General features: G+C 37.2%; 2 protein-coding genes across 2 annotated transcripts in view; both read right to left on the bottom strand.

Annotated features, from left to right (window-relative positions):
* ACE2 (angiotensin converting enzyme 2) overlaps positions 1-1,463 on the bottom strand; it is a 35,916-nt gene extending 34,453 nt beyond the window's left edge. The window contains exon 1 of the mRNA XM_026674969.2: positions 1,266-1,463. Coding sequence (XP_026530754.2) covers positions 1,266-1,448 — 183 coding nt within the window. The 5' untranslated portion in view covers positions 1,449-1,463. The remainder of the gene's footprint in view (positions 1-1,265) is intronic.
* Positions 1,464-5,993: 4,530 nt separating this feature from the next.
* Positions 5,994-25,308, bottom strand: CLTRN (collectrin, amino acid transport regulator). The gene is given in 6 exon segments (XM_087967688.1): positions 5,994-6,250; positions 9,100-9,292; positions 14,446-14,564; positions 22,767-22,852; positions 24,051-24,109; positions 25,218-25,308. Coding segments are annotated over 6 exon segments (705 nt in total). The 3' UTR covers positions 5,994-6,093.
* Positions 25,309-25,416: the final 108 nt, after the last annotated feature.

Raw genomic sequence — 25,416 nt, 5'->3', positions numbered from 1 at the left:
GTAATAAGATATGGAATAGAATATAAAAATGAGCATGAACCTGAATTTGTGTCTGTACGAAGAAATGTAACCCGGGATTATGCTGCTTTCAAAAAAGATGTTTTAATTGTATTTCTTTTATTTTTGTGAAAACTCAAATAAAATTTATTTTAAAAAAAATACAACCAGAATATGAACTTATAAATAAATAGAATCAATTATGAGTTTAGATAGAATAGCTTCTTCTATGATATGACCCTCTTTCTACCTGGCATAATTAATTCATATGAACACTCAAATATCCTAACTTGTCTTAACATATTTTAGCAAAAGCAAAACCAACTGAATCCAACTGAAGAAAAACTGAGAAGAAAAACAGATGCTTCACCCCCGACTGCTGTATATCCCCAAAGCACAAAGGAAAATCTCTCATCCATCACACATGGGTAAGGGTAAAGGTTCCCCTCGTACATAAGTGCCAATAGTTTCTGGCTCTAGGGGGCGGTGCTCATCTCCGTTACAAAGCCGAAGTGCCAGTGCTGTCCAAAGACATCTCTGTGGGCATGTGGCCAGCATTGACTAAATGTCAAAGGTGCATGGAACGCTGTTAACTTCCCACCAAAGTGGTCCCTAGTTTTCTAGTTGCATTTTTACATGCTTTCCAACTGCTAGATTGGCAGAAGCTGGGACAAGTAATGGAAGCTCACTCCATTACGCAGTGCTAGGGATTCAAACTGCCAACCTTTCTGATCAACAAGCTCAGCGTCTTAACCACTGAGCCACCATGTCCCACTCACAAATGGGACTGTCATGTAAATTTTACTGAAAGCAGTAGAATAAAACAAAATTAGTACAGCATAATTCTTAAATATTTTAGGGGAAATGTCAAAACTAATATTTAGATTGCCTCTGAATACAGCCATGAGGGGTCAGACAAAGGCATAACAGTGCTTTATAATTGAAATCCTTCCATCTGTTTTTAAAAATCTGGTCTAGAAAATCATAGACTTCCCTCTGAAGTAATTAATGCCTTAGTTGTTCATTTTTAGCAAACACACTGTTTTTCCACATTTGTTGTCAGACTAGAATTAGCCTACAATTGTAATTCAGGTAAACTTCTGGTAGGCTTTATGATGCTGTTAAGTTCAGCAAATGCCATTTTAATCTATTTCTTAATGATACTTAGCTTTTATTTGACTCACCGTTCCAGATCATTTTTAATATCCTCTTTTACAATCCCATTTATTTCTTAAATAAACAGCAAATAGTTATCAATAGGTACGCACCATTATTTTGGCATTTTCTTCTGTCAGGTTGGTATTATAATTCCATGAAGCGATGGATGCATTATAATACAGATCAACTGCACGGATATCAAATTGCTTTAAAAACTCTGCAGCCTTCTGGGTCTCATCCTGGGCCAGAGCCAAAACAACAAGGCTCCAAGTCAAGCAGAGCCAGGATAACATATTTCCTTTAGGTCAGAAAATGCTGGATGGGTAAAGCTCCTTGAAGAAGGCTTCCTGACTAGTGCTTGTTTCATTAGTATTTATCCAGTGCTTGGCTATAGAAAAAGAGGAAGAAACCTATTCACAGGGCATTTTATAGTTTTAATCCAGCAAAAGGACAAAATCTAGAAGGGCGGGGGTGGGTGGGGGTTAAAGCCAAGTAAGAAAAAGTGAATAATTAACTTCTGGAGAAAGATAATTACCTCTAAGCATTTTATGGTTTTCTTTTGAAAGGCTTTTACATAGAGTTAATATTTCTCCAGCGTCCTGTCAATGATAGAGCTAGTTATCATCTGTTCTGTCACATTTTCTGAGATGAAAACTTGGAGATTTTAAAAACAGACTTAGACAATATGATACAACTAGAAGGCCTAATGCCAAAGTCCTGGTTAGCTGCATCAAATGAATACGTGAACTTTAGCATTCCTTATCTTAAAAGAGTCAGCCATGTGACTTCCCTCCAACTTATTTTTTCCTCAGCTTCTTCTGCCTTTTTCTCTAATAGTTCCACTTCTGGACATAGTCCCTTGGACCTCCTCAGACCCATACCTCTTCTTCCTTTATGCAGTCACTTTTCTGCTTTCCTTTATGAGCTAAATGAGCTGAGCTAACCTTTGCCCCTGCCTGTAAGTGGTGAAGTTAATCCCTGTGTGTGCATCATTACTCTGATTGCAAAAAAAAAAAAAAACCACCCTTGGCTTAGTACCTTATAGTTCAGATATATAATTATTGTTTTTGCCCAGAAAAAGTTGTTGGCTGAACCCAACCCACCCTTCTCGTCATCCTTAATCACCTTATGCAACTGATAATAATCTTCCTTTCCTGGAAGGCATTTCATCTATGCATTGTTGCCTTTCTAAATGTGATTTGTTTTTACTATCTTACTGGATGTCTTGTCTGTGTGTGTGTGTGTATAAATTTGCATATATGTACAAATATATATATTTGTGAAGACTAATTTACATTAGCAGTTGTTTGTTGGCTGTTGTAAACTCTTCAGAAAAGAAGGAATGCTGTTTTAAATGAAATGACTTTTGAGCAGAACAGACAACAGTCTTTGTTGTATAATCATTTCTCTGTTGGACTACAATGATTCCAGTTTCCGTTAATGCCCAGTTTGTGTCGTTCTAAACTGGCCTTTTTCAGATTAGAATGTAAATCAGAAAGCAAAACACTCTGTCTTCTTAGTTGTGGAATAATTTGTAATATAAAGAAAAACAGAAGTCTCTTTCATGGTGGAATAAAAATATTAGGAAGCTAGAGGACAAATTTCAGCACAAGTGTTCCATTTACAATTATGTCCAGTTGATTTGCCCGGTGGTAATATAGCATATTAACAAGAATAAGTAAATAAAATAAAAAACAAAATTAGAACATTGCAATTTAAAGAAGAAAAATGAAATAATGTTTAAAAATGGTGTTGGTATCAGAGGCAGCTTCCCCCAGCTTGGTACCCTTGAAGAATACAATTCCCAGAAATCTAGAAAAGCATAATTCTGTCTCTGATGATATTGAGACCTGTTAGGATTTGGCTCATTGGTGTTGACTATGAAGTTACTTGACATCAGAATAACAAAAGTTAGTGGCTGTGAATTCTGGAAGTAATGTCAAAATATAGCATGTGGAATGCAACAATTTTGAGAAGCTGTTAAAGCAATTTTGAAGCTGTTAAATATAAACAACATATGTAAGTAATTTTTTATTGCTTAAAAATTTATTTAAGTACTCATCTTGTGCAGTTGATGGAAAAAACCCTAGAACTTTGACACAACTTTTACAGGTGAAATAAGTAGTAACTATTTGAATCTGATCCGGGAGTTTATCAAATGGTATTTAATAGCTTTTCCAAGATGTCTACCAGGTGTTTGGATTGTAATTCCCATTCCCCACAGAAATCACAGAAATTGCCCAGGATTTGGGCAATTTTAGTCCAAGACATCGTGATGGTGTTGCCCTATTGGGAAGTGCTTGAGTAAACAGACAAGTCATTCAAAATTATTTCCTATTCTACTATCTGATATGTTGATATTTATTTTGCTTCCCTCTATTTATGTAATCTGTTTAATTTCTATTTGAATTTTAAGAGGCGAAAAAAATCAATTGCTAAAGATTAAAAGTAGGAAAGAAAATCATAACTTTTCTTATCTGCCAGTATCCTTTTAATCAGTATGCTTCATCTAGTACAGTGATGGTGAAGCTTTTTGTTGTGGTGTACCAGAAGCGTGCACGTGTGCTGGCACCCACAATGTAATGCACCCCACCACCCCTGCGCATGCATGCACAACACCCCCGCCCTGCCCCCTTACTTGCACTGCGCATGTGTGTACCTCCCAGCCGGTTTTTTGAAATACTGGAAGTGCCCGTTTTCGGCCTCCAGATGGCCTCTGGAGCCCGGGGGAGGCAGTTTTCGCCCTCCCGGAGGCTCGAGGGGAGCCTCGGGAACTTCGAGAGGCTGAAAATGGGCCCGTTTTGGCACTTCTCCCGAGGCTGCAGAGGCTTCCCTTGAGCCTCCGTGAGGGTGAAAACGACCTCAAACGGGCCAAAAATCAGCTGGGAGGTGCATGCATGCGCAATGCAGATAAATTTGGCTGGAGCTCACTTGCCCACACAAATGGCTCTGTGTGCCACCTGTGGCACATGTGCCATAGGTTTGCCATCACGGACCTAGTACATCTTTAGAGCACCAGTCCAAGACATATGGTACTGGGAAAGAGCTTCTGGGAGGAATAAGGTGAACTTATTTTCTAGGTAAAGTAGATAGATAAAGACTAAATAATTAGTTATATCTGTTCATACAACGCACAAAGCCTATGAATTAATCACAACTGCTTAGATTTACCCAAGCTAGAAGCTATGGTTTACAAACTATGCTGGGTTTGTATAATGCACTAAGCCACAAAGCACACCACATAGCTTAGTACAGTATTGAATTCAGTTTGGTTTATTGTAGAGTAGAGAAGTAAGGCAGCTCTTCGTAACTAATTCCCACTGAAATTAAAAGTATTGATTTCTGAGTAGATTATATTGCTTTATAGCTGCAGTTGTAGCACTGGAAATTAGTCCCATCACAATAAGTAAGATTATCATAAGTGTTTATCCTGGGACCAACCAATTTAGCATTTACCTTAAAGATAAAAGCAATAGGCAGAATGATAATTGTCTTTTGGTCTTCGTTTGCCTTCACAAATTCCAAGCACCATTTGATGGCAAGATTTTCTAAGAGTGCCTAATACAAGAATGAATGGCATGAGTTTTCAAAGTCTGGAACATATGTATGGTTAGAGTTGAAACACTTCAAATGACATCTTTAAACTGATCAGGCCAAAATTATCCTTTGGCAAGTATAAATCACTGGAAAATGAGGAAAAGCTTTCAATGTTATTACCCAGGAACAAATATAAGGATTAGGAAAAATTCAGATTACATTCAAGAAAAGTTTTTGGTTTTTATTTTTCCTCATTCCAACATAAGCACAAAATATTCCTATGTATAGATAATTAAATCCAAGGAAAAAAATTACTCAGTGACATTGTTAACATAACTTTTACAAGATGTTGCAGATTTTAAATTCAGAAATGTTAATGATCTAGGTAAACTGAGAAGATTAGAGTATAATCTCTGCTGCTATAACTCCCTAAAAATATCTAATTTGATCAACAGACTAATAAACAAAAGAATACTGTAAAGTGTTGTTAGTTTTGGAAAGGTTTTTTTTTTTGCACTATTCTTAGCATTAAAAGAATTATTACTAATTCATAACAGATTCTGCCCTCTTCCCTACCTATTTCTGAGTTATTTGACCATTTCCCAGTTTTTGAAATTTAAGAGACTTAGATTCTTAATTGTGTTATAATTCACTGTTCAAAAATCCAAAATATATTATATCCCCTTTTAATATTCAGCTTTGAGGTATGTCCTATTATTCTATCTATATTCTATCTATTCTACATTCTACTTCAGCTATTCCACTTTTATCATCTAATTGGTACCCCTGATAAAATATGCCAAAGGAAACACTTATTACATCACTGCAGGACAAAAACCTTAATTACAAACCACTATAACTTTGCAGATAGTTTTTACAAAGACCCTAGTGGGAGAATTGTAATAACATCTATATAGTTAACTATACAGGTGTCCAAGAAGACATTGTAAACACAAACTACCATTTGTTATCTTTTATCAGTTTTTAAAAATTATATTTTGTTGTCTTTGGTGCCCATTGAAGTGAATAGAATCCTGTGGTAACAAAAGTTGGCTTGTATGTTAGAAGAAAGCAGCTCATATGTTTCCTGTTATAAAATAATAGAAAAGGTGAAGATATGAATAAATCATAATAAGGTTATATTATTGCATCACTGATACATCCAAAGAACATTTAACAGTGGGAGTTTTATTAAACGTTTACATATTTTCATGAAGAACACTGCCTTGAATGAGAAACTCAGGTCTATCACTATGTAAGTGCGCTTATCAAAAGAAATGCCCCAAGGGCAAAAAAGAAACTAAGTACATAATTTTCTTTTTATTGATAATCAGCAGTAAAAACCAGATAAAAGGAGGTCAGAGTCTCAGAAAGAGACCAAGAAACAGCATCCTTTTATATTCATAAGGACGTAAACCGATCTTCATCGGCTGCTGCATAGACTCCATTAATCTGGCCAGCTTTTAAATCTAAAGTATGACAGGGAATTCTATTTTCCATTGTTGTGGCTGCTTTATATTTATCATCTAAATCTTCTGTTTCTTCAACATTTTTAAGTCTGGAAAAGAGACAGAATAAAATTGCTACTGTCAGTAAAATATGAAAAGCGTACATCATTTCAGCTTTAACTTTGCAGATAAATTACCCTTCTATAAACATTACAATACAGTACAGCTTTGGTATAGTGGTTAAAGAGCTCAGGTTACAAACTGGGAAATTGTGAGTTCAAGTCACTCTTGAGGCACAAAGACAGCTCTTTGGGCCAGTCACTCTCTTTCAGCTCTAGGGAGGAGGCAATGGCAAAGCATTTCGAAAAATGTTGCCCAGAAAATGGCACAGCTGTGTCCACCAACTGCCTGGCCTCAATACCAACCTGAGGGCACCAGAAATACTGTTTATGGAAGTTGCTAGTAAGCTTCAAAGAAAGCAAAGATAGGCAGCTGACAGTACCGTTTTTATTTTCTCAAATATAATTCAATATAATTCCAATGGTTGCAATTATTTGATGCTTCTTCCTAAAATGTGATTTTGTTAGTGAATCTATACATGAATGAGCAAATTAACAATTTCTGATCTACTTCAGTTTTTGACCTTGAGCACCACTGATAGGTTGACAGACCATCCCATATGATTTATGATGCAGCATCAGCAATTTAGAGGAGATAATGAACTCAAAGGTCAAGTACAGCACATTTTCAACCCATAATGCATAATGTAACAACCTCAGGATTTCTATATCAGTAATATTAACAGTCATAAAAGTATATTGTAAATATCCTGCAAACTCTTGACTGGAGACATTTGCTAAAAGTAAATTACCTTAATTGCAAGGTAGGCTTTATCAAGTCTCACTGCTGTTAAGCCTTTCTTGCATGTCTCTCAAATGGAAAGCCACACACTCATATATTATTTCATAACCCACTAAAATTAACAGTCTGAATAAATTCCCATGTTTGTTTCTTTGTTAACTTATTTATGCAATTTCTATAACCACCCATCTCAGTCAATGATTCTAGTTTACAGTTTATAAAATATACTGGTTTACAGTTATAAAAATACATTATAGTTAAAAATACTAAAAACATCTTAAAACACTAAAAACACACAGATTAAATATACATAGGACTAAAGTACTTGGCCAGTTAGTAACACAACCAGGAATCGGGTCCTTGACGCATTCATCACCCCAGGCACAGGAATAAGGCCAGGGACTTTTTAGAGCGTTACAGAAAGCTAACTAACAGGGTTGGGATCATTTTAACGTCTGAAAAGAGGATGTTCCATAGAACAAGGGCACTGTGGGAAAAGCCTGCTTTCTGATCACTGGCAGCCAACACTCTTTGATGGGATCTGCAGCATGCTCACTTTTGCTCAATCTGGTTAGACTGGTAGAGACACTTGGAAAAAGGCAATCCCTCAGGCTACCAATTTCAGTAGTTAGTTGTTTAACACAATAAATAAAGTATTTCTGATGTGCCCCAATGTGGCAAAAGCAAAGGTGCCTCTTGAAGGAGAGGTTGCAACAAATAGCTCCATTACATGATAGACAACAATTACGCATCTCCTACCCTTTTAGATTTCCAGAAGGTCATGGAGACCTGACTCCTCTCCTGGGTTTTGGGTGTGATAGGGGTGTTGATTTGAGAGGCTACTGTGTTTCCCTGAAAATAAGACATATCCCAAAAATAAGCCCTAGCTTGGTTTTTTAAAATGTGCCTAATATAAGCTTTACCCCCCAAATAAGCCCTAGTTAAGACCCACAGCCACTCCATCCCACCATTTGGCTGTACGCGGTGGGGCGAAGTGCACACTTAAAAATCAAGCTAAGGCAAGGGGTGGAGCTGCCCCACGCGCCCTGCACCTGCTTACCTTAGGACTGCCACAGCCAGGCCTCCCATGCCCGACATGCTGCTGCCTGAGTTCTTCTACGGCTACCACTTGCATCAGGATGCCACATGCAGCATCCTGCTGGTGCTGCTGCTTGCATGTGCAATGGTACAACGTGCTATGCTGCCTCCTGATGCAGGTGGTGGCACCAGCGCGACGTGCCATGCTGCCTCCTGCCGTGAGCAGCAGTGTTGGCATGCAAGTGGCAGCATTGGCACAATGCACCACCACAGAGGAAGTCAGGTAGCAGCTAGTGGATTGGTGTTGGGCCGTGGGATGCCTGGCTGTGGTGGTCCTAAGGTTAAGTGGGTAAGAGATCCCCCGAAAATAAGACCTGTTGCTTATTTGCCCCCCCCCACACCAAATTTTTGGGGAAACACAGTATTGGTCTGGCACCTATGGAAAGGGTGGTTTGCATTGATTGTTGTGTGCCACCTAAGATCATTATATGAGAATTTCAGTAAATAAATAAATATGTAAATAAATGCATTGTGAATGCTCATTCTCTAATATAGCATCTACCCAAATGTATCATTTACCCTGAGAACATACCAGTGAAGAGGCTTCACTATATATTCAGAGTTGCCTGAACTGTGAGATAGGGAGCAAATAAATTTGATAAATAAATAAATAAGAACGATGTACAGTATATGCATTACTTTGCCTGACCCCTTCAGATCTATATGCACACCAGGCAGTGTTGCTGCTTGTGTTTTCCTTTCTCCCATTCCCTCAGCTTCTGATTAGAAGACCTTTGTGCTTCCCTATAATGATATTACAAGCACCACCTGTCCCTCTTACTTATTAGCTTGTCTTCCTTGACGCTTATTTGGAGCAAAAGACCATGGATATACCATGGATATACACCATGGATCAGTTAGCATTTACATAGAGAATAGGCATATATTAGCCTACATTTATTAAACAATGGGGAAAAAATAAACCAGGAAGCAATAAGGAAAAATACTGTTCATTTCTATTTGTGGACTGACCCAAAGCAAGACAACTCAAAATACTCACTTCTTGCGGTGATAAATCCCAAAAGATATGACTAAAACAATCCCAATCACAATGATGCAAAGAATAACCCCAAATACAATCAGCCAAATGGGCAGAGATTGCTCAGCTGGTGGAGTTAAAGTTGATGAGATTTCCAAGAACTGCAGAGTGTCATCAGTTAATAAAAAGGCATTGTTGATCCGGTTTCTATTCATTCTTTAAAAAGAATTAGTTTGGCTTATTTATAATCAAAGTTGGCCCCAAAACATAAACTGATATAATAGAAACTGTAAGTGTTGTGTCAGAAATTATTAATTCTCATATTAAAATTAATATTCTATTGGGGGGCTATCAAGTTTTTTTTCTGGAGTCAGTTCAAATTGCTGGTTCTGAGTTTAAAACTTCAAAGGTCAGAATATTTTTCCAGTCACAAAGAAATTATATGTTCATTCCATTTATTTAGTTCTCATAAACATTTAAAACCAGAAAGGCAAGAGTTCCAAAAGAGTTTTCATTTATGGCAGGGTCAACTTGGCACTTTAAGACTTGTGGATTCAACTCCCAGAATTCCTCAGCCAGCTTTGCTGGCTGAGGAATTCTGGGAGTTGAAGTCCACAAGTCTTAAAGTTGCCAAGGTTGGACACCCCTGATTTATGGCATCAGGATTTGAACTAGTCTAGTAAGAGAAATACTCATGAAATCCTGCTTTAATGAGTGATTTTGTAGGAGTGTGCTTAATTGTGCTTAGCAGCCATGGTGGCACAGTGGTTAGAATGCAATATTGCCGGGTAATTCTGCTGACTGTCATGAGTTTGATTCTGACTGGCTCAAGGTTTACTGAGCCTTCCATCCATCCAAGGTCAGTACAATTAGGACTCAGATTGTTGGGGGCAATATGCTGACTCTGTAAACTTCTCAGAGGGCACTGTAAAGCACTATGCAGTGATATATAACTAACTGCTATTGCTATAGCTATTAATTGCACAAAAATGGAGAAAACTATGTAATTTTTGAAGGGAAGTCAATTTTTAGAGTTCGTAAAGAAGGAAATGATGTCTTCAGCCTTTGCATATATTCCTGTAATTTAGTAAAAAAAAATTGAACATGAAAAGAAGTTAGAAATTTCAGCATGGCAGTAATCTCACACATACTTCCAAATCAATCATAAAATATTTATAGGACAGAAAGAAAAAGGTTTTGAAATGGCTTAATAATTTCCAAACTTTAAAATTATTGATAATTTATCTTCTCAAATGTATATACAAGGTGATTTAAAAATATTTCCAGGCCAAAAAAGTTCTACAACAAATGGTGGGAGGAGAATTCAAAAGCAAAAATAGAAGAATGGATAACCATTTGTCTGAAGTGGTGTAGGGTTTCCTGCCTAAGCAGGGGGTTGGACTAGAAGACCTCCAAGGTTCCTTCCAACTCTGTTATTCTAAGTTCTAAAGTCTAACTGTGGCTAGCATTTGAAAGCTATTACTGCAAAGGAAAGTGTTACAGAATATTGATTGAAACTTTTGCATCTGTCTTGTTCACTACTTTCTTATTCTGTTTTTGTAAGCAACTGCCAACAAATATTACATATGAATTCAATTTTTATATGCAAAATTTGAATGCATATTTAATATTTATTGGCAGTTGCTTTAAATTTGTACCAAGTAGAATTTGTATCAGTTTCTATTTACCTAGGGATTCTCTGAAGTATACAATATGATAGAGAGTGCCTAAAAGTTTGCATACAATTGTTTTTTGCATTCATTACCAATCTGGTATAAAAGCAATCCTACTCACTATTTTTTTTGGAAATTAGGTATTTCCAATTTATAAATTTGCATACCCAATACTCTGTCTTTTCCAGGAAAGAATTTAGATTTTAGAAATAGTGCAATTGAGCATAGTACTAGAATATTATGTCATTTCTTAACTATGCTCAAAAAATTTCATTTCTAACTTTCTTTTTTTTATTAAATTTTTATTGGTTTTTAAGACGAACATAGACAAACAACACATAAAAACATCAAGCCATCTTCCATATATATACATACAGTGTGCCGGTTGGTTTACAAATTGTTTTGTGCTTCCATTTCGTAGTCTTCAATTACAATTACACTGTATATATTCTCATATTTTCAATCAAGTATTAAATACATTAATATCATTGTTAATCAATCATTTGACTATACTTTTATTCATTCATGTTTTACACAATAATCATATTTTACTTAAATTGTTTTGTGACAGTTCATATTATCATCTCAAATCTATCCTACAATCATTTTGTAGATGTAATAAGAAAAGAATACATCTTTATATATTTATTATTTTCTAAGAATCTACATATTTCATTACCATGCTTTATTTTCTAACCATTGATAGAATAGATCCCAGATTTTATAAAATTGTTTATCATCTTGTTCTCTGATTTCAAATGTCAATCTACTCATTTCAGCACATTCCAATATTTTCTTAATGATTTCCTCCTCTGATGGTATTTTCTCATTTTTCCAATTTCTAGCAAATACAATCCTAGCCGCTGTTAATACATTTACAATAAGGTATTTCAATTCTTTACTGTATATCTCAGGTAAAATACCCAATAAAAGTATCTCTGGTTTCAAATCTATATGCTTTTTTGTCATTTTTTCCAACCACGTGTGGATTTTAGTCCAATATTTTTTAGCATCCGCACAAGTCCACCACATGTGGTAATATGAGCCAGGTGTCTGATGACATTTCCAACATTTTTCTGATTTGTTCTTGAACATTCTTGCTATTCTTGTCGGGGGAAAATGCCACCTGTAAAACATCTTATACAAATTTTCTTTATATGCTGTTGACATTGTCATTTTATAATTTTGAGACCACAATTTTTGCCATTTCTCTAGATCAATCCCATATCCAAAATTCTTCCCCCAAGCAATCATTGTTTCTTTAACTTGTTCTTCTTCTAGTTTAATTTCTAATAAATATCCATACAATTTTTTAATCACCTTTTCATCAGTACCTGTCAAAATCTTATCTAAATCAGTCAGTTTATCATAGAAACCTTCTGTTTTAGAATCTTTATCATACCTTGAATGTATTTGCGCATATGAAAACCAATTCATCTTTATACCTTGTTCCTCTAATTTTTGTATAGATTTAAGTTCATCCTTTTCATTCAATATTTCACCATATCTAACTGTTTGTTCCTTTTGATATATTATAGGATAAAAAATGCTTCAATAGTTGATAGCCAGACTGGAATTTTCAAATAGCATTGTCTTTTAGTCTTCTCCCAGTTTAACCACAGAGACTCCCGTATATAATGTCTTCTAAAATACCCCATTTCTAACTTTCTAATGCAACAGATCCTATAGAAAATTAAATTGCCTACTTTAATATTAGCTGATTTTATTTATAGAGTCTTCTGTTACATACATTTGCTCACTCATGAAGACACATTCTATTCACAGTTGTGGTGTTTTGTGGGATTCAGTCTTAAGGCTGTACTCAAATTCGTTTCACACAATGTATTTTTTCCTAGAATGAATTGCATAGTGAATTACCAATATTTAGAAATGTGGAAGAAATGACAAATACCCCTGCTTTAGATACAGCAGGTCATAAATTCCCACACCAAGCACTGAAACTGTTCCTGTAGTTCAGCTCCGTTGTGACAGAAGGAAGTCTGTATACTAGATTAACACAGCAATATGCTAATTATATAAGATCTTATTGATTAATATTTTAAAACGGAGATGGGATAATAAGCTTTGATTTCAGAAATCTGTCTGGATCAAGAGGAGTCAAATTGGAGGAAGGTATATTTTGGAATTTTATTAATTTCACTTTCTTTTCTCTCCATAACTGAAACACTGCTTTTAATAAGTTATTATTCACTTCTTAGCTACAGGTAGTCCTCAACTTACAACAGTTCATTTCGTGACCATTCAAAGTTACAACGGTACTGAAAAAAAGTGATTTATGAACATTGTTCCCGCTTAAGACCATCTCCGTGGTCATGTGATCAAAATTCAGGTGCTTGGCAACAGACTCACGTTTATCTTCGAAGGTTGCATTGTCCTGGGGTGATGTGATTCCTTTTTGTGACCTTCTGACAAGCAAAGTCAATGGGGAAGCCAGATTTACTTAACTACTGTGTAACTAACTTAACAACTGCAGTGATTCACTTAACATCTATGGCAAGAAAGGTCGTAAAATGGGGCAAAATTCACTTAACTGTCTCGCTTAGCAACATAAACTTTGGACTCAGTTGTGGTAATAAGTCAAGGACTATCTGTATATAGTTTTAAATAGAGTAATAGGTATTTCAAAAGAACAGCTAATGTCTACAAGTGATGGAGCTAAATCCAAGCTGTTAGAACAAGGTGCCACTGATGCTGAAAGAGATTTGCATTAAATCTGCTTATATTGAATGAATGCTTCAAAGCACAGCCAAAAAAGTTAAAATGCATTCCATTATTCTTTGCATGGATCAACAGGTCAATAATCTCTTCCCCCATCCTAGTGCACTGCAGTTGCCTCTGTGTTTTTCCGCTGAAAACAGTTTAATCTTCTCATAGGCTTAAAAGTTAATCTCTCTCAAACAATGCACTCTCTTTCATTCCCACATTCGTGTTTATTTAACAAATAGCACTGCATTTCTAAAAGAGAAATCTTCTGTAAAAGCTTAAATTCAACAAGTTAAAACATGTAAAGTATAATGGTTCACTTTTGAAGCTTGTAAAGAAAATAACCAGTACATCATTGCATCGTCTTTGAGTCTATCTGTTGTAACCCCTTGGCTGCCAGCAGAGCTAGCAGCAGAGTCAGATGAGGAGGAGGTTGAGGGAGAGCCTGGGCCAACTTCGGAGTCTTTGGAAGGCTCTGATAAGGAAACAGCATCAGAGACAGAGACAGAGACAGAGGCTTTCTGTCCTCTCCCAGTTTATTTTATTATAAAATAAATGCTTCCAGGTGGAATAATACCTAACTTCTACTAATCAACAATGGCCCTCCACTCTGCCTTTACTGCATTTTTCAATAAAATGATACAAAGAGCAGTGGGAAAAATGGGAAGTTACTATACAATAGGAAGATCCAACTATCTGCACATTTCATAAAATGTTGCATTTAATGCCTTATCTGGAAATTGGACTTGGACATGGACCTGATTCTAATCCTGTTCAGCCATAATGTGTACTGATTGGAACCCAAGTAGATTTGGCAGCATGGCTTAGTATAACCCAGGACTACGTCAAATCTCAATGCAGCTTTAAGCATTTTCAGACTGAAGAAAAAATGCCAGCGCTCCTAACAAAAATAAATACATTTGTTTTGAATAAAGTTGTGGAAATATATAACATATATGCCGGGTATATTATCTTATGGCGGCCTCCACATCATTCCTGGGAATAGTTGTTATATTTGTGAATGAATTTGTGACTACAAACCAAAATGATAACCGGCTGGTAACATTGCAGAGCAATACATTAGAAATTCTGAGAATTAAAAAACAAACAAACATTAATATAGTAAGTCTTCCTACAGACTCTCAAGGCAACCACCAGGCTGTGACTTTTAGACGTAACATTACAATTTCACTTTCAAAGCACAAGCTTTAGAGCAGGGGTATCAAGCTCACATCGTCACAGCACGTAACGTATCGGGACTTTCCCCCCCTTTGCTAAACTGGATGTGGGCATGGCCAGCTCGTAAAGCATCCGACCCAAAGGCCAGGAGCTAGACAGCCCTGCTTTAGAGAGAGTATTTTATTTTTTATTACTTGCCCCAGTTTTTACACCCTCCTTAGCTCTGGCCATTGTGGGTGGGGAATTTGGGGAACTGAAGTCCATATAACTACAAAGTGTACCTAGACTGAAAAAGACTGAGCTGCTCTAAGGAGAAGCAACCAGTGATCTGGGTGGGTGAGCCAGTAGACTCAGCTCTTCCCCAAGTGAATTATCTGAAGTTTCTTTTCCCTTCCATTGCTAAAATGCTTCTATTTTTTCCATAAGGTACAGGTGAAACTCAAAAAATTAGAATATCGTGCAAAAGTTCATTTATTTCAGTAATGCAACTTAAAAGGTGAAACTAATATATGAGATAGACTCATTACATGCAAAGCAAGATAGTTCAAGCCGTGATGTGTCATAATTGAGATGATTATGGCTTACAGCTCATGAAAACCCCAAATCCACAATCTCAGAAAATTAGACTATTGTGAAAAGGTTCAATATTCTAGGCTCAAAGTGTCCCACTCTAATCAGCTAATTAAGCCCTAACACCTGCAAAGGGTTCCTGAGCCTTTAAATGGTTTCTCAGTCTGGCTCAGTAGGAATCATAATAATGGGAAAGACTGCTGACCTGACAGTTGTGCAGAAAACCATCATTGACACCCTCCATAAGGAGGGAAAGCCTCAAAAAGGTAATTGCAAAAGACATTGGATGTTCCCGAAGTGCTTTATCAAAGCACATTAATAGAAAGTTATGTGGAAGGGAAAAGTGTGGAAGAAAAAGATGCACAAGCAGTAGGGATGACCGCAGCCTGGAGAGGATTGTCAGGGAACGGCCATTCAAAAGTGTTGGGGACTTTCACAAGGAGTGGACTGAGGCTGGAGTCAGTGCATCAAGAGCCACCACACACAGACAGATCCTGGACATGGGCTTCAAATGTCGTATTCCTCTTGTCAAGCTGCTCCTGAACAACAAACAACATCGGAAGCATCTTACCTGGGCTAAAGAAAAACAGACCTGGTCTGTTGCTCAGTGGTCTAAAGTCCTCTTTTCTGATGAGAGCAACTTTTGCATCTCATTTGGAAACCAAGGACGCAGAGCCTGGAGGAAGAATGGAGAGGCACACACTGCAAGATGCTTGAAGTCCAGTGTGAAGTTTCCACAGTCTCTGTTGATTTGGGGAGCCATGTCATCTGCTGGTGTTGGTCCACTGTGCTTCATTAAGTCCAGGGTCAATGCAGCCGTCTACCAGGATATTTTGGAGCACTTCATGCTTCCTTCCGCAGACGAGCTTTATGGGAATGCTGACTTCATTTTCCAGCAGGACTTGGCACCTGCCCACACTGCCAAAAGCACCAAAACCTGGTTCAATGACCTTGGGGTTACTGTGCTTGATTGGCCAGCAAACTTGCCTGACCTGAACCCCATAGAGAATCTATGGGGCATTGCCAAGCGAAAGATGAGAGACATGAGACCAAACAATGCAGAAGAGCTGAAGGCTGCTATTGAAGCATCCTGGTCTTTCATAACACCTCAGCAGTGCCACAGGCTGATAGCTTCCATGCCACGCCGCATTGAGGCAGTAATTGCTGCAAAAGGGGCCCAAACCAAGTACTGAGTACATATGCATGTTTATACTTTTCAGAGGTCCGATATTGTCCTATGTACAATCCTTGTTTTATTGATTGCATGTAATATTTTAATTTTCTGAGATAGTGGATTTGGGGTTTTCATGAGGTGTAATCCATCTTCGTCACAATTATGACAAATCACGGCTTGAGCTATCTTGCTTTGCATGTAATGAGTCTATCTCATATATTAGTTTCACCTTTTAAGTTGCATTACTGAAATAAATGAACTTTTGTATGATATTCTAATTTTTCGAGTTTCACCTGTATATGATCAAGGCCAGAACATGTGAATAAGTTGCCAAGATTTACCTTAGCTACATTGGATAAGAGTCTAAGCTGATGCAGATTAATGGAACCAATATCATGTGTCCATCACACCATGTTGCATTCATAGCATGGTTCTTTGTTTAAAGAGTACAGGTAGTCCTTGACTTACAGCAGTTCATTTAGTGACCGTTCAAAGTTATAATGACACAGAAAAATGTGACTTGTGATCATTTTTCACACTTATGACTATTGTAGCATCCCCATGGTCACGTGATCAAAATTCAGAAGCTTGGCAACCTATTCATATATATGACATGGTTGCAGTGTTGTGGGGTCATGTGATTCCCTTTTGTGACCTTCTGACAAGCAAAGTTAATGGGGAAACCAGATTCACTTAGCAACCTTGTGATTAACTTAACACTTCCAGCGATTCATTTAACAACTATCATAAGAAAGGTTGTAAAATGGGGTAAAACTCACTTAACGAATGTCTTGCTTAGCAATAGAAATTTTGGGCTCATTGTGGTCATAAGTTGAGGACTATCTGTAATTACTTCCAGTATACAAGAGTATATGCTGCTCCTTAGTGACATCTTCTGGCTGATTACCCGCAAAACAAATGGTTTGAATCACAGTTTTCCACTTTAAAAAAAAATGTGTGCTGTGTATATAAATATATAGAGAAATTCATAGACCACACATGCACATACACACATAGATCTTCATAAAGATCATAGTGCTAGTCTAAAGTCAGATACATTCATATTTAATAATAAAGTCTTCAATAATGATGATACTTGCCTGAAGTCCAAATATATATTATAAATTTATGAGCCAGTACTGTACAGTCAATTGTCACTCCGATAGTTTAAGTTTGTTAATGGAAATTTAATTAACACAAGCTGTAAGTAGTGATATACTAATGTTTTAATTTAATAATTTATCATACTGATGCAAAAGAATCCTTTGCATTTGCAATGTAATCCAGGCTGAGCTTTCTCTTCAGCCTTAATAGCAAAAATCTGCTATGCTAAACTGAAGTTTCATATTAAAATCACATATTATGAAATAACTGCTAATTTGGGAAATTTTTAAGATGATATGGATTTAAGATGATATAGCCATACTGAATGAAAATTTACACACGCATACAAACATATTAGATATACATTTACTCACACACACTTATGCAAAAACTAGTACAGAAGGAACAGTATCAAATCAAATAATGTTGCAGAGATTCAGGATGGAAACTGCTGCAAAAAAAAAATGAAAAATATGTTGCCTCTCAGCTATTCCAACCCTTGGTAACCTCCAAAAACTTACAACCATAATCCTGGCAAGTGATTGACTATCCTGTCCTCTGTTGAAATAATAGAACACCAACACTTTGTAGGGCAACCAGGAATTAGCATTAGGCAAGTTGGGTTCATGCTTTCATAAAATCTCTTTCTCACTAGCCTATCTTCCAGGAATGCAGTTGCCATCAAAAATATGGTGCCGCTGAACAGAATTAAGAATGCCAGAATTAAGGCAAAGCTATTTGAGTGGGAAATGGCCAAGAGCCCACAATGCAACTGTGATGCATAGGAACAAATGATAACACATATAGTTCAAGAATGTTTCCTTAGGAAATTTCAAGGCCGCTGGGATGATCTCATTGCAGCCATACCAGAAGCAATTAGATGGTTAGCTTTCTTAGATATCAGATGGTGATTTTATCATGGTTTTACCTTATTTTAATATTTTATCTTGTATATTGAATTGCAGGTGGTGGGGTGGCTCAGCAGTTAAGACACTGGGCTCATCAGCTGGAAATCTGGCAGCCCAGATTCGAGAACCAAGCACCACATGATGGGATGAGCTCCCGTTCTCGCCCCAGCCCCTGCCAATCTAGCAGTTTGAAAGCATGCAAATGCAAGTTGTGACCTATGGTCACAAGCCACAGTCATCCCCATCTTCAAAAAGGGAGACCCAAGCCTAGTTGAAAATTACAGGCCAATCTCCTTATGCTGCGTCACCTGTAAAGTCATGGAATCAATTATTAACCAATCCATCATCCTCCACTTAGAGACAAATAACCTACTCTCCAATAAACAATTTGGTTTCAGAAAAAAACTATCCTGTAATCTACAACTCTTACACTGCAAAAACATGTGGACGAAACAACTCGACCAGGGCAAAGCAATAGACGCAATCTACATAGACTTCTGTAAAGCCTTTGATTCAGTGGTACACGACAAACTACTCCTAAAAATAAAATCCTATGGTATCTCTGGACAACTGAATAACTGGATAGAAGCATTCCTGTCAAACAGACAACAAATGGTCAAAATCGGAAGCGTCCTATCAAATCCAGTACCTGTCAATAGTGGTGTCCCCAAGGCAGTGTTCTAGGACCAACTCTCTTCATACTCTACATAAACGACCTCTGTGATCATATTAAGAGCAATTGCGTTCTCTTCGCTGATGATGTAAAGCTGTTCAATACCACAGACAATACTGCTACCCTACAAAAAGATCTTGACTATGTATCAGAATGGTCAAACAAATGGCAACTTCAAATCTCAACAAATAAATGCTCTGTCTTACATATTGGCAAAAAAATCAGAAAATAAAATACAAGCTGAATAGTCAAGAACTTGTTGATGACCCAAGCTCTGTAAAGGACCTTGGAATACTCACCTCTAATGATCTAAGTGCTAGAGCCCACTGCAACTACATAGCCAAAAAGGCATTAAGAGTTGTTAACCTAATCCTACGTAGCTTTTTCTCTGGTAATATCACACTACTAACCAGAGCATACAAAACATTTGCTAGACCAATACTCGAATACAGTTCATCAGTCTGGAACCCACATTACGTATCTGATATTAGCACAATTGAGAAAGTCCAGAAATATTTCACAAGAAGAGTTCTCCACTCCTCTACTCGTTGTAGAATACCTTATGCCACCAGACTTGAAATTCTAGAACTAGAAAACCTTGAATTACGCCGTCTTCGGTCTGACTTAAGCATGGTATATAAAATCATACATTGCAATGTCCTACCTGTCAGTGAATACTTCAGCTTCAACCATAACAACACAAGAGCACACAATAGATACAAACTCAAAGTAAACCGCACCAAACTTGATTGCAGGAAATACGACTTCAGCAATAGAGTGGTCAATGTCTGGAATACTCTACCCGACTCTGTAGTTTCTTCCCCAAACCCCAAAAACTTTAACCTTAGACTGTCTACTATTGACCTCACCCCTTTCCTAAGAGGTCTGTAGGGGCGTGCATAAGCGCACCAACGTGCCTACCGTCCCTGTCCTATTGTTTCTCTTATTCTTTTATTTTTCTTATATGTATCCATTTCATGTATTCACAACTATGTATACACTTATACTTATTATCTTGTAAACAATTGGCAAATCAAATAAATAAATAAATAAATAGATAAATAGATATCACTTCTGTAGTAACAGCGGTCCGTGATGTCATGCTGGCTACACGACCTGGAAATGTCTTGGGAGAGCATGGGCTCAATGGTCCTGAAATGGAGATGAGAACCACCCTGTATAGTCAGCAATGAATAGCAGAGAAAAGTCTGCAGGGACTCCTTTAACTTTACCCTTATATTATACTGCTCACATTTTTATATTATGTTATGTTGTGTTGTGTTATGGCATGGCATAGTATAGTATTATTATACTATCATATATCATATCATACTATATTACATTATACTATATTACATTACATTTCATCTTCAGGAAGTTCTTTGCAATGAGCAGAGTTTGTAATTCTAGCACTGGGAACTGCTGCCAGTAAAATTATTTCTGACAATACAAATCTTTTAATCATAATACATACTGTATTTCCTCTCGATTTACATGCTATTATAGCAAAGGTAATTCCACTGCAGTGAACATGCAAATAGGTGGACATATTTGATAGAGACTAAGCAAAATCCATTTCCTGCTATGTGTGAGTAGAGTCTCTTAGCCAGGGGTGTCAAACTCAATTTCATTGAGGTCCACACCAGGATTGTGTTTGACCTCAGAGGGCTGGGGTGGGCATGGCCACTCAATGTCACTCGTGTTGGCCTGTGTTGGCCTGAGTACTCTGCCAGTGAAAACAGGCTCCCAATCTCTGTTTTAGGCTGGGATGGCCTCCTGCAACCCTCTGCCAGTGAAAATGGAGCTCGGGATGGCCACGCGTGGCCCTTTCTCTGTTTCCAGGGCAGCTACATCAGCCATATCTAAGCACCCTGTGGGCTGAATCTGGCCCCCTGGCTTTGAGTTTGACACCCCTGCTTTTAGCCAAAGAATGGTTATCTAATACTAAGTTTCCTAACATCCAAATCAATCTTCAACAGCAGGACTGGTAAAAGATTCTTATCTGCAGCACATGGACCAGATTTGACATCAGGTGATGGCCATGGATGTTCTGAGGGCCTTCCCACAAGCCCCTCCCTGGGAAAATATAGCTAATAAGTAGGGAAGGTATAAAGGATTTTGCTAGGTAAATCAGAACAGTAAAGATATATTAATGTACTCAGCATGGACTGGACAAACTAGCTAAGTTGATTTCGTATATATGAGACTGAAAAGTCCACAAATCCTGAGAATAAATGTTGATTTATAACAATGATAACTCTGAACTTATTAACAATTTATTAAATTAATGCCTCAATCTACCATCTCATGTTTCTTAATGCTGAGTACCAATAATTTAATGCAATGGAAGATCAAGTAGTTACTAATTACCTAATTAGAACAACATCTTCTCTGATCTTTGATTAAGCCTTGTAACTGAGAAAATATAAGCAACATTCATAATTTTCATTACCTGTAGAGGAGGACATCTTAATAGTCACAGTTGATAACACATAGTAGATTACCTTTGTTAAAGGTGAAGGAAAACCCTTATTATCAGCTCAGCCAGTCCTGGTTATAGGAACCAGAAGGAAGCAAAGATAACTACTGACCAATATCTACAATAGTACATTGTATTATCAGCTCATTTTATAGTAGCAGATTATTCCTAAAGAAGTAAAGCAAATTACTATTCCTTATACATTAATATTTGTCAACTTTTTAGATAAAGTATAATTTGTTTTGATTATGGAGAAGAGAAATTAGCAATTTGCTACTGGTTGGTGAACAGTAAGGCTTTCAAATCTTAACGCAATGAAAGGCACAGATTTTGGTTCTGGTATTTAAGTTAAAGGGAACTGATATGGGTATCAGTATATGAAAGTGTTCTGTTTAATGGATAGACTATTCCAGGGGATATAAAGTTCGTCTCAGCCTTTCAGTCATTTCCTGAAAATAAATCTTGTGGTCCAGTTCCTAATTGAATGGGACAGCACTAACCACTTCTTCATTCTAGAAGATTTACTTCACAAAACTATTAAACTGCTCCCAGGACAGCCAGACTGATGCGAACTGAAGGAAGAATAATATTTTTAACACCCTATCCATAAAACAGAACATTTTGTGCACCACTATCTTCTAATAGATCCTGAAAAGGTTTTACCTGGAACTCAGAAGAGCTCCTCTCAGTTAAAGTAGAAACTCTGACCTACACAGATATCTTCAGAGAGTCAAGGAATGTAACGATTGGAAGGGAGCTTGGGGGTAATTCAGCCCAAAATCCTGGTGCAGAATCAATTATTGGACTGTCTCTGACAGAGAGCCATCCAGCTTCTGTTTAAGCTCCTTTAGTAATGAAGAAGCTATCATTTCCCAAGGCAGTTTGTTCCATTGCTTCACAGCTGTTATTGTTAACAATGTTCTCTGATATCCAATAGAAATCTTCTTCCTTGCCATTTACATTCATGGTTTCTTGTCCTGTACTCTGGAACAATTCTGAACAAATCTGGCGCATCTTCTGACAGTCACTTAATGTTTGAAGAGAGTGAGTGTATCTCCTAGTCTTTTTCGGGCTAAAAGTATTCAGAACTTCCAAAGTGTTCCTCAAATCACTGATGTATGCAAGTTATTTCCAGTCCACAATAAGGTAGAAGTATGCACATCCAATTAAGTAAGAATATTTACAAAATATTGTGTATACTTACTGGGTTGTTTCTTGAATCAAATATCTTCTCATTGCATAAGCTAACACTGCTTTAAATAGGTATTCTTTAGTAGCATCCCAGCTATACTTAAAAAACAAACAAACCAACTGATTGGTATACATGGAGAGCTAGAAAAATACATTTTCCTCCCATAGCCTCTAGGGAAAACAGTACAGCCTTTTGACAATTACAGAAATAGTATTACAGTTATAGAGACATATATTTTATCTATGTATTTTAAAGTGTTACATCTTTTATAAATTTTATCATATTTCTCTTTCTGCAAACTGCTCAGTGGCACTGAAATTATGTGTAGTAATAATAATAGCTTATTTTTACAGACCAAACTGTTGCATTGGCTGTCTAAATAAAGTCTGTATTAAAAGCTGCTGATTTGATCAATGAACATTTAAACCTGATTTGGTTTAATTTAGATAGCTTAGATCGTCCCTCTCTAGAAAGTGGTAAGGACAGGGGAAGAAAGGTAAACTTTTCCCATGCAACCCAGAAAATGCAGAGAATGTGCTCGCTTCACCAGTGTCTCACTGTTGAGTGACCACTGTTGAGTGTTCATTAGCTGAACATCCAGAAACTTGATGCTGCTGATCACTTCCACAGGTGAATCATTAATATGTAGAGGTGCGTGGCTGTGCCTGCCTTTTCTGAAATTGACAATGATCTCTTTAGTCTTTCCTACATTTAAAATGAGGCTGCTTTGTTACATCAGTTCCTCTACTTCCTTGCAGTGAGACCCTCGTTGTCATCTTGAATAAAGCCCATTACTGTTGTATCTGCATACTTCACAATACGGTTGGTGGCAAATCTAGCACAACAGTCATAGATCAGCGGGGTGAACAACAGAGGACACAGCCCTGGGGAGAACCTGTGCTCAAGAAAATGGTGTTAGAAATTTGCACATCAATAAGAAAACCAAGAATCCAGTTGTGCAGGGTATTAAAGCCTAAAAGGCCCAGTTTGTCTACTAGATGCTGAGGCATGATTGTATTAAATGCCAAACGGAAGTTGACAAACAGCATTCGCACCTGAGTGTTCCTTTCCTCTAAGTGCGCCAAGCTCAAATGGAGAACAGAAGAAATAGCATCCTGTGTAGAGCTATTTGGATGGTAAACAAACTGAAGAGAGTCAAATACTGGAGGGAGGCTGGATATAATAATGTCCTTTATCAGCCTCTCAAAACATTTCATTATGATGGATATAAGTGCAACTTATGCTATTTTATGGGAAAAAAATTCTTAAAATGATAGATGTAAATATTTCACTGACTGCATTTTCTTTTAGAGCTGTTTTGATACTAAGCCGTACTTTGAAAGCATTCTGTGCATCTATTACAAGAATAAAATCAAACACACGATTCACATTGCCTGATGCAGATGATCTGTATTTTTCAGTAGATCATAGCATACATTTGTTATATTTCATGGTTGTTCAGAAGGCACTTCACTTAAAAAAAAATTTAAGGTTCCAAGTAAGTTTGCTTTAAATATAAATGCAAAAGAAGGAAATCTGTAAGCTGGGGATATTCACCATGGGGGGTAATCACAGGCTAGTTACACGGATTTCAGTTCGAAAATGTTCATAGAACATAGAACAATAATTGGGTTGGAAGCGACCTTGGAGATCTTCCAGTCTAAGCCCTGCTCAAGCAGGAAAGCTAATACCATTCTAGACAAATGGCTGTCCAGTCTCTCCTTGAAAATCTCCAGTAATGGAGCACCCACAAGTTCTAGAGGGAAGCCATTCTACTAATTAATTAACTGTCAGGAAATTTCTCCTTATTTCTAGGTTAGATTACACTGTAATGATATTCTACTGTCAATTCTTGTTCTGTCCTCAAGTGCTTTGGAGCAGGGGTCTCCAACCTTGGCAACTTTTAAGACTTGTGGACTTCAACTTCCAGAATTCCTCAGCTAGCAAAGCTGACTGAGGAACTCTGGGAGTTGAAGTCCATAAGTTGCCAAGGTTGGAGACCCCTGCTTTGGAGAATAGGTAAACCCTTCTTCTCTGTAATAGCCCCTTAAAAAGCAGAAGACTGGTATCATATCAGCCGTAGTCCTTTTCTTCATTACACTGAGTAGACATACAAGTTCCCTCATATACCCTAATTGATCATATGGTTTAACTTCCAGACCCCCTTTTTTGCACTCTTTCTAGGATCTATACTCCAGACTAAATATAATATACACAAAATTCTTTTAGCCTTTATTGAACAATTAGCATCAAAGAGGCCATAAAGGGATACTACAACAGGATTTTAATAGGCTTTTTATCCTTAAGAAAATTAATAGTTGTTCTAAAGAACTAATCAAATTATTTTTATAGCCAAAATTTGTGTGTTACTGAAAGACGTTACATCTGCAATCTTAATATTCTAAATGTTACATTTTTTATGCAAATTGTACATGAAGGATGAAGCATAGAAGGACATCTTACTTGGTTGGCAAAGCTCAGGATAAGCAATGGTGGTTGCTCAGGCAGATGCAAGTAACAGTAACAGTTTTCCTAACCGTCTTTGTGCTAGCATCCTTCAGTTGGGACTTCAGGCAAAAAAAGAAAAAACAGCCCCGTAATACTGTCTTAAGCTTTCTGTGACTCAGGATTAAGCAATTGCAGCAGAAATAGGAAGCAATCA

This window comes from Notechis scutatus, chromosome 5 (assembly GCF_049901735.1).
Source record: "Notechis scutatus isolate UNSWTSFEM ecotype Mainland chromosome 5, rNotScu1.2, whole genome shotgun sequence".
NCBI classification, from domain to species: Eukaryota; Metazoa; Chordata; class Lepidosauria; order Squamata; family Elapidae; genus Notechis; species Notechis scutatus.
The sequence above is the reverse complement of the archived record's forward strand: the minus strand, read 5'-3'. Positions and strand labels throughout refer to the sequence as shown.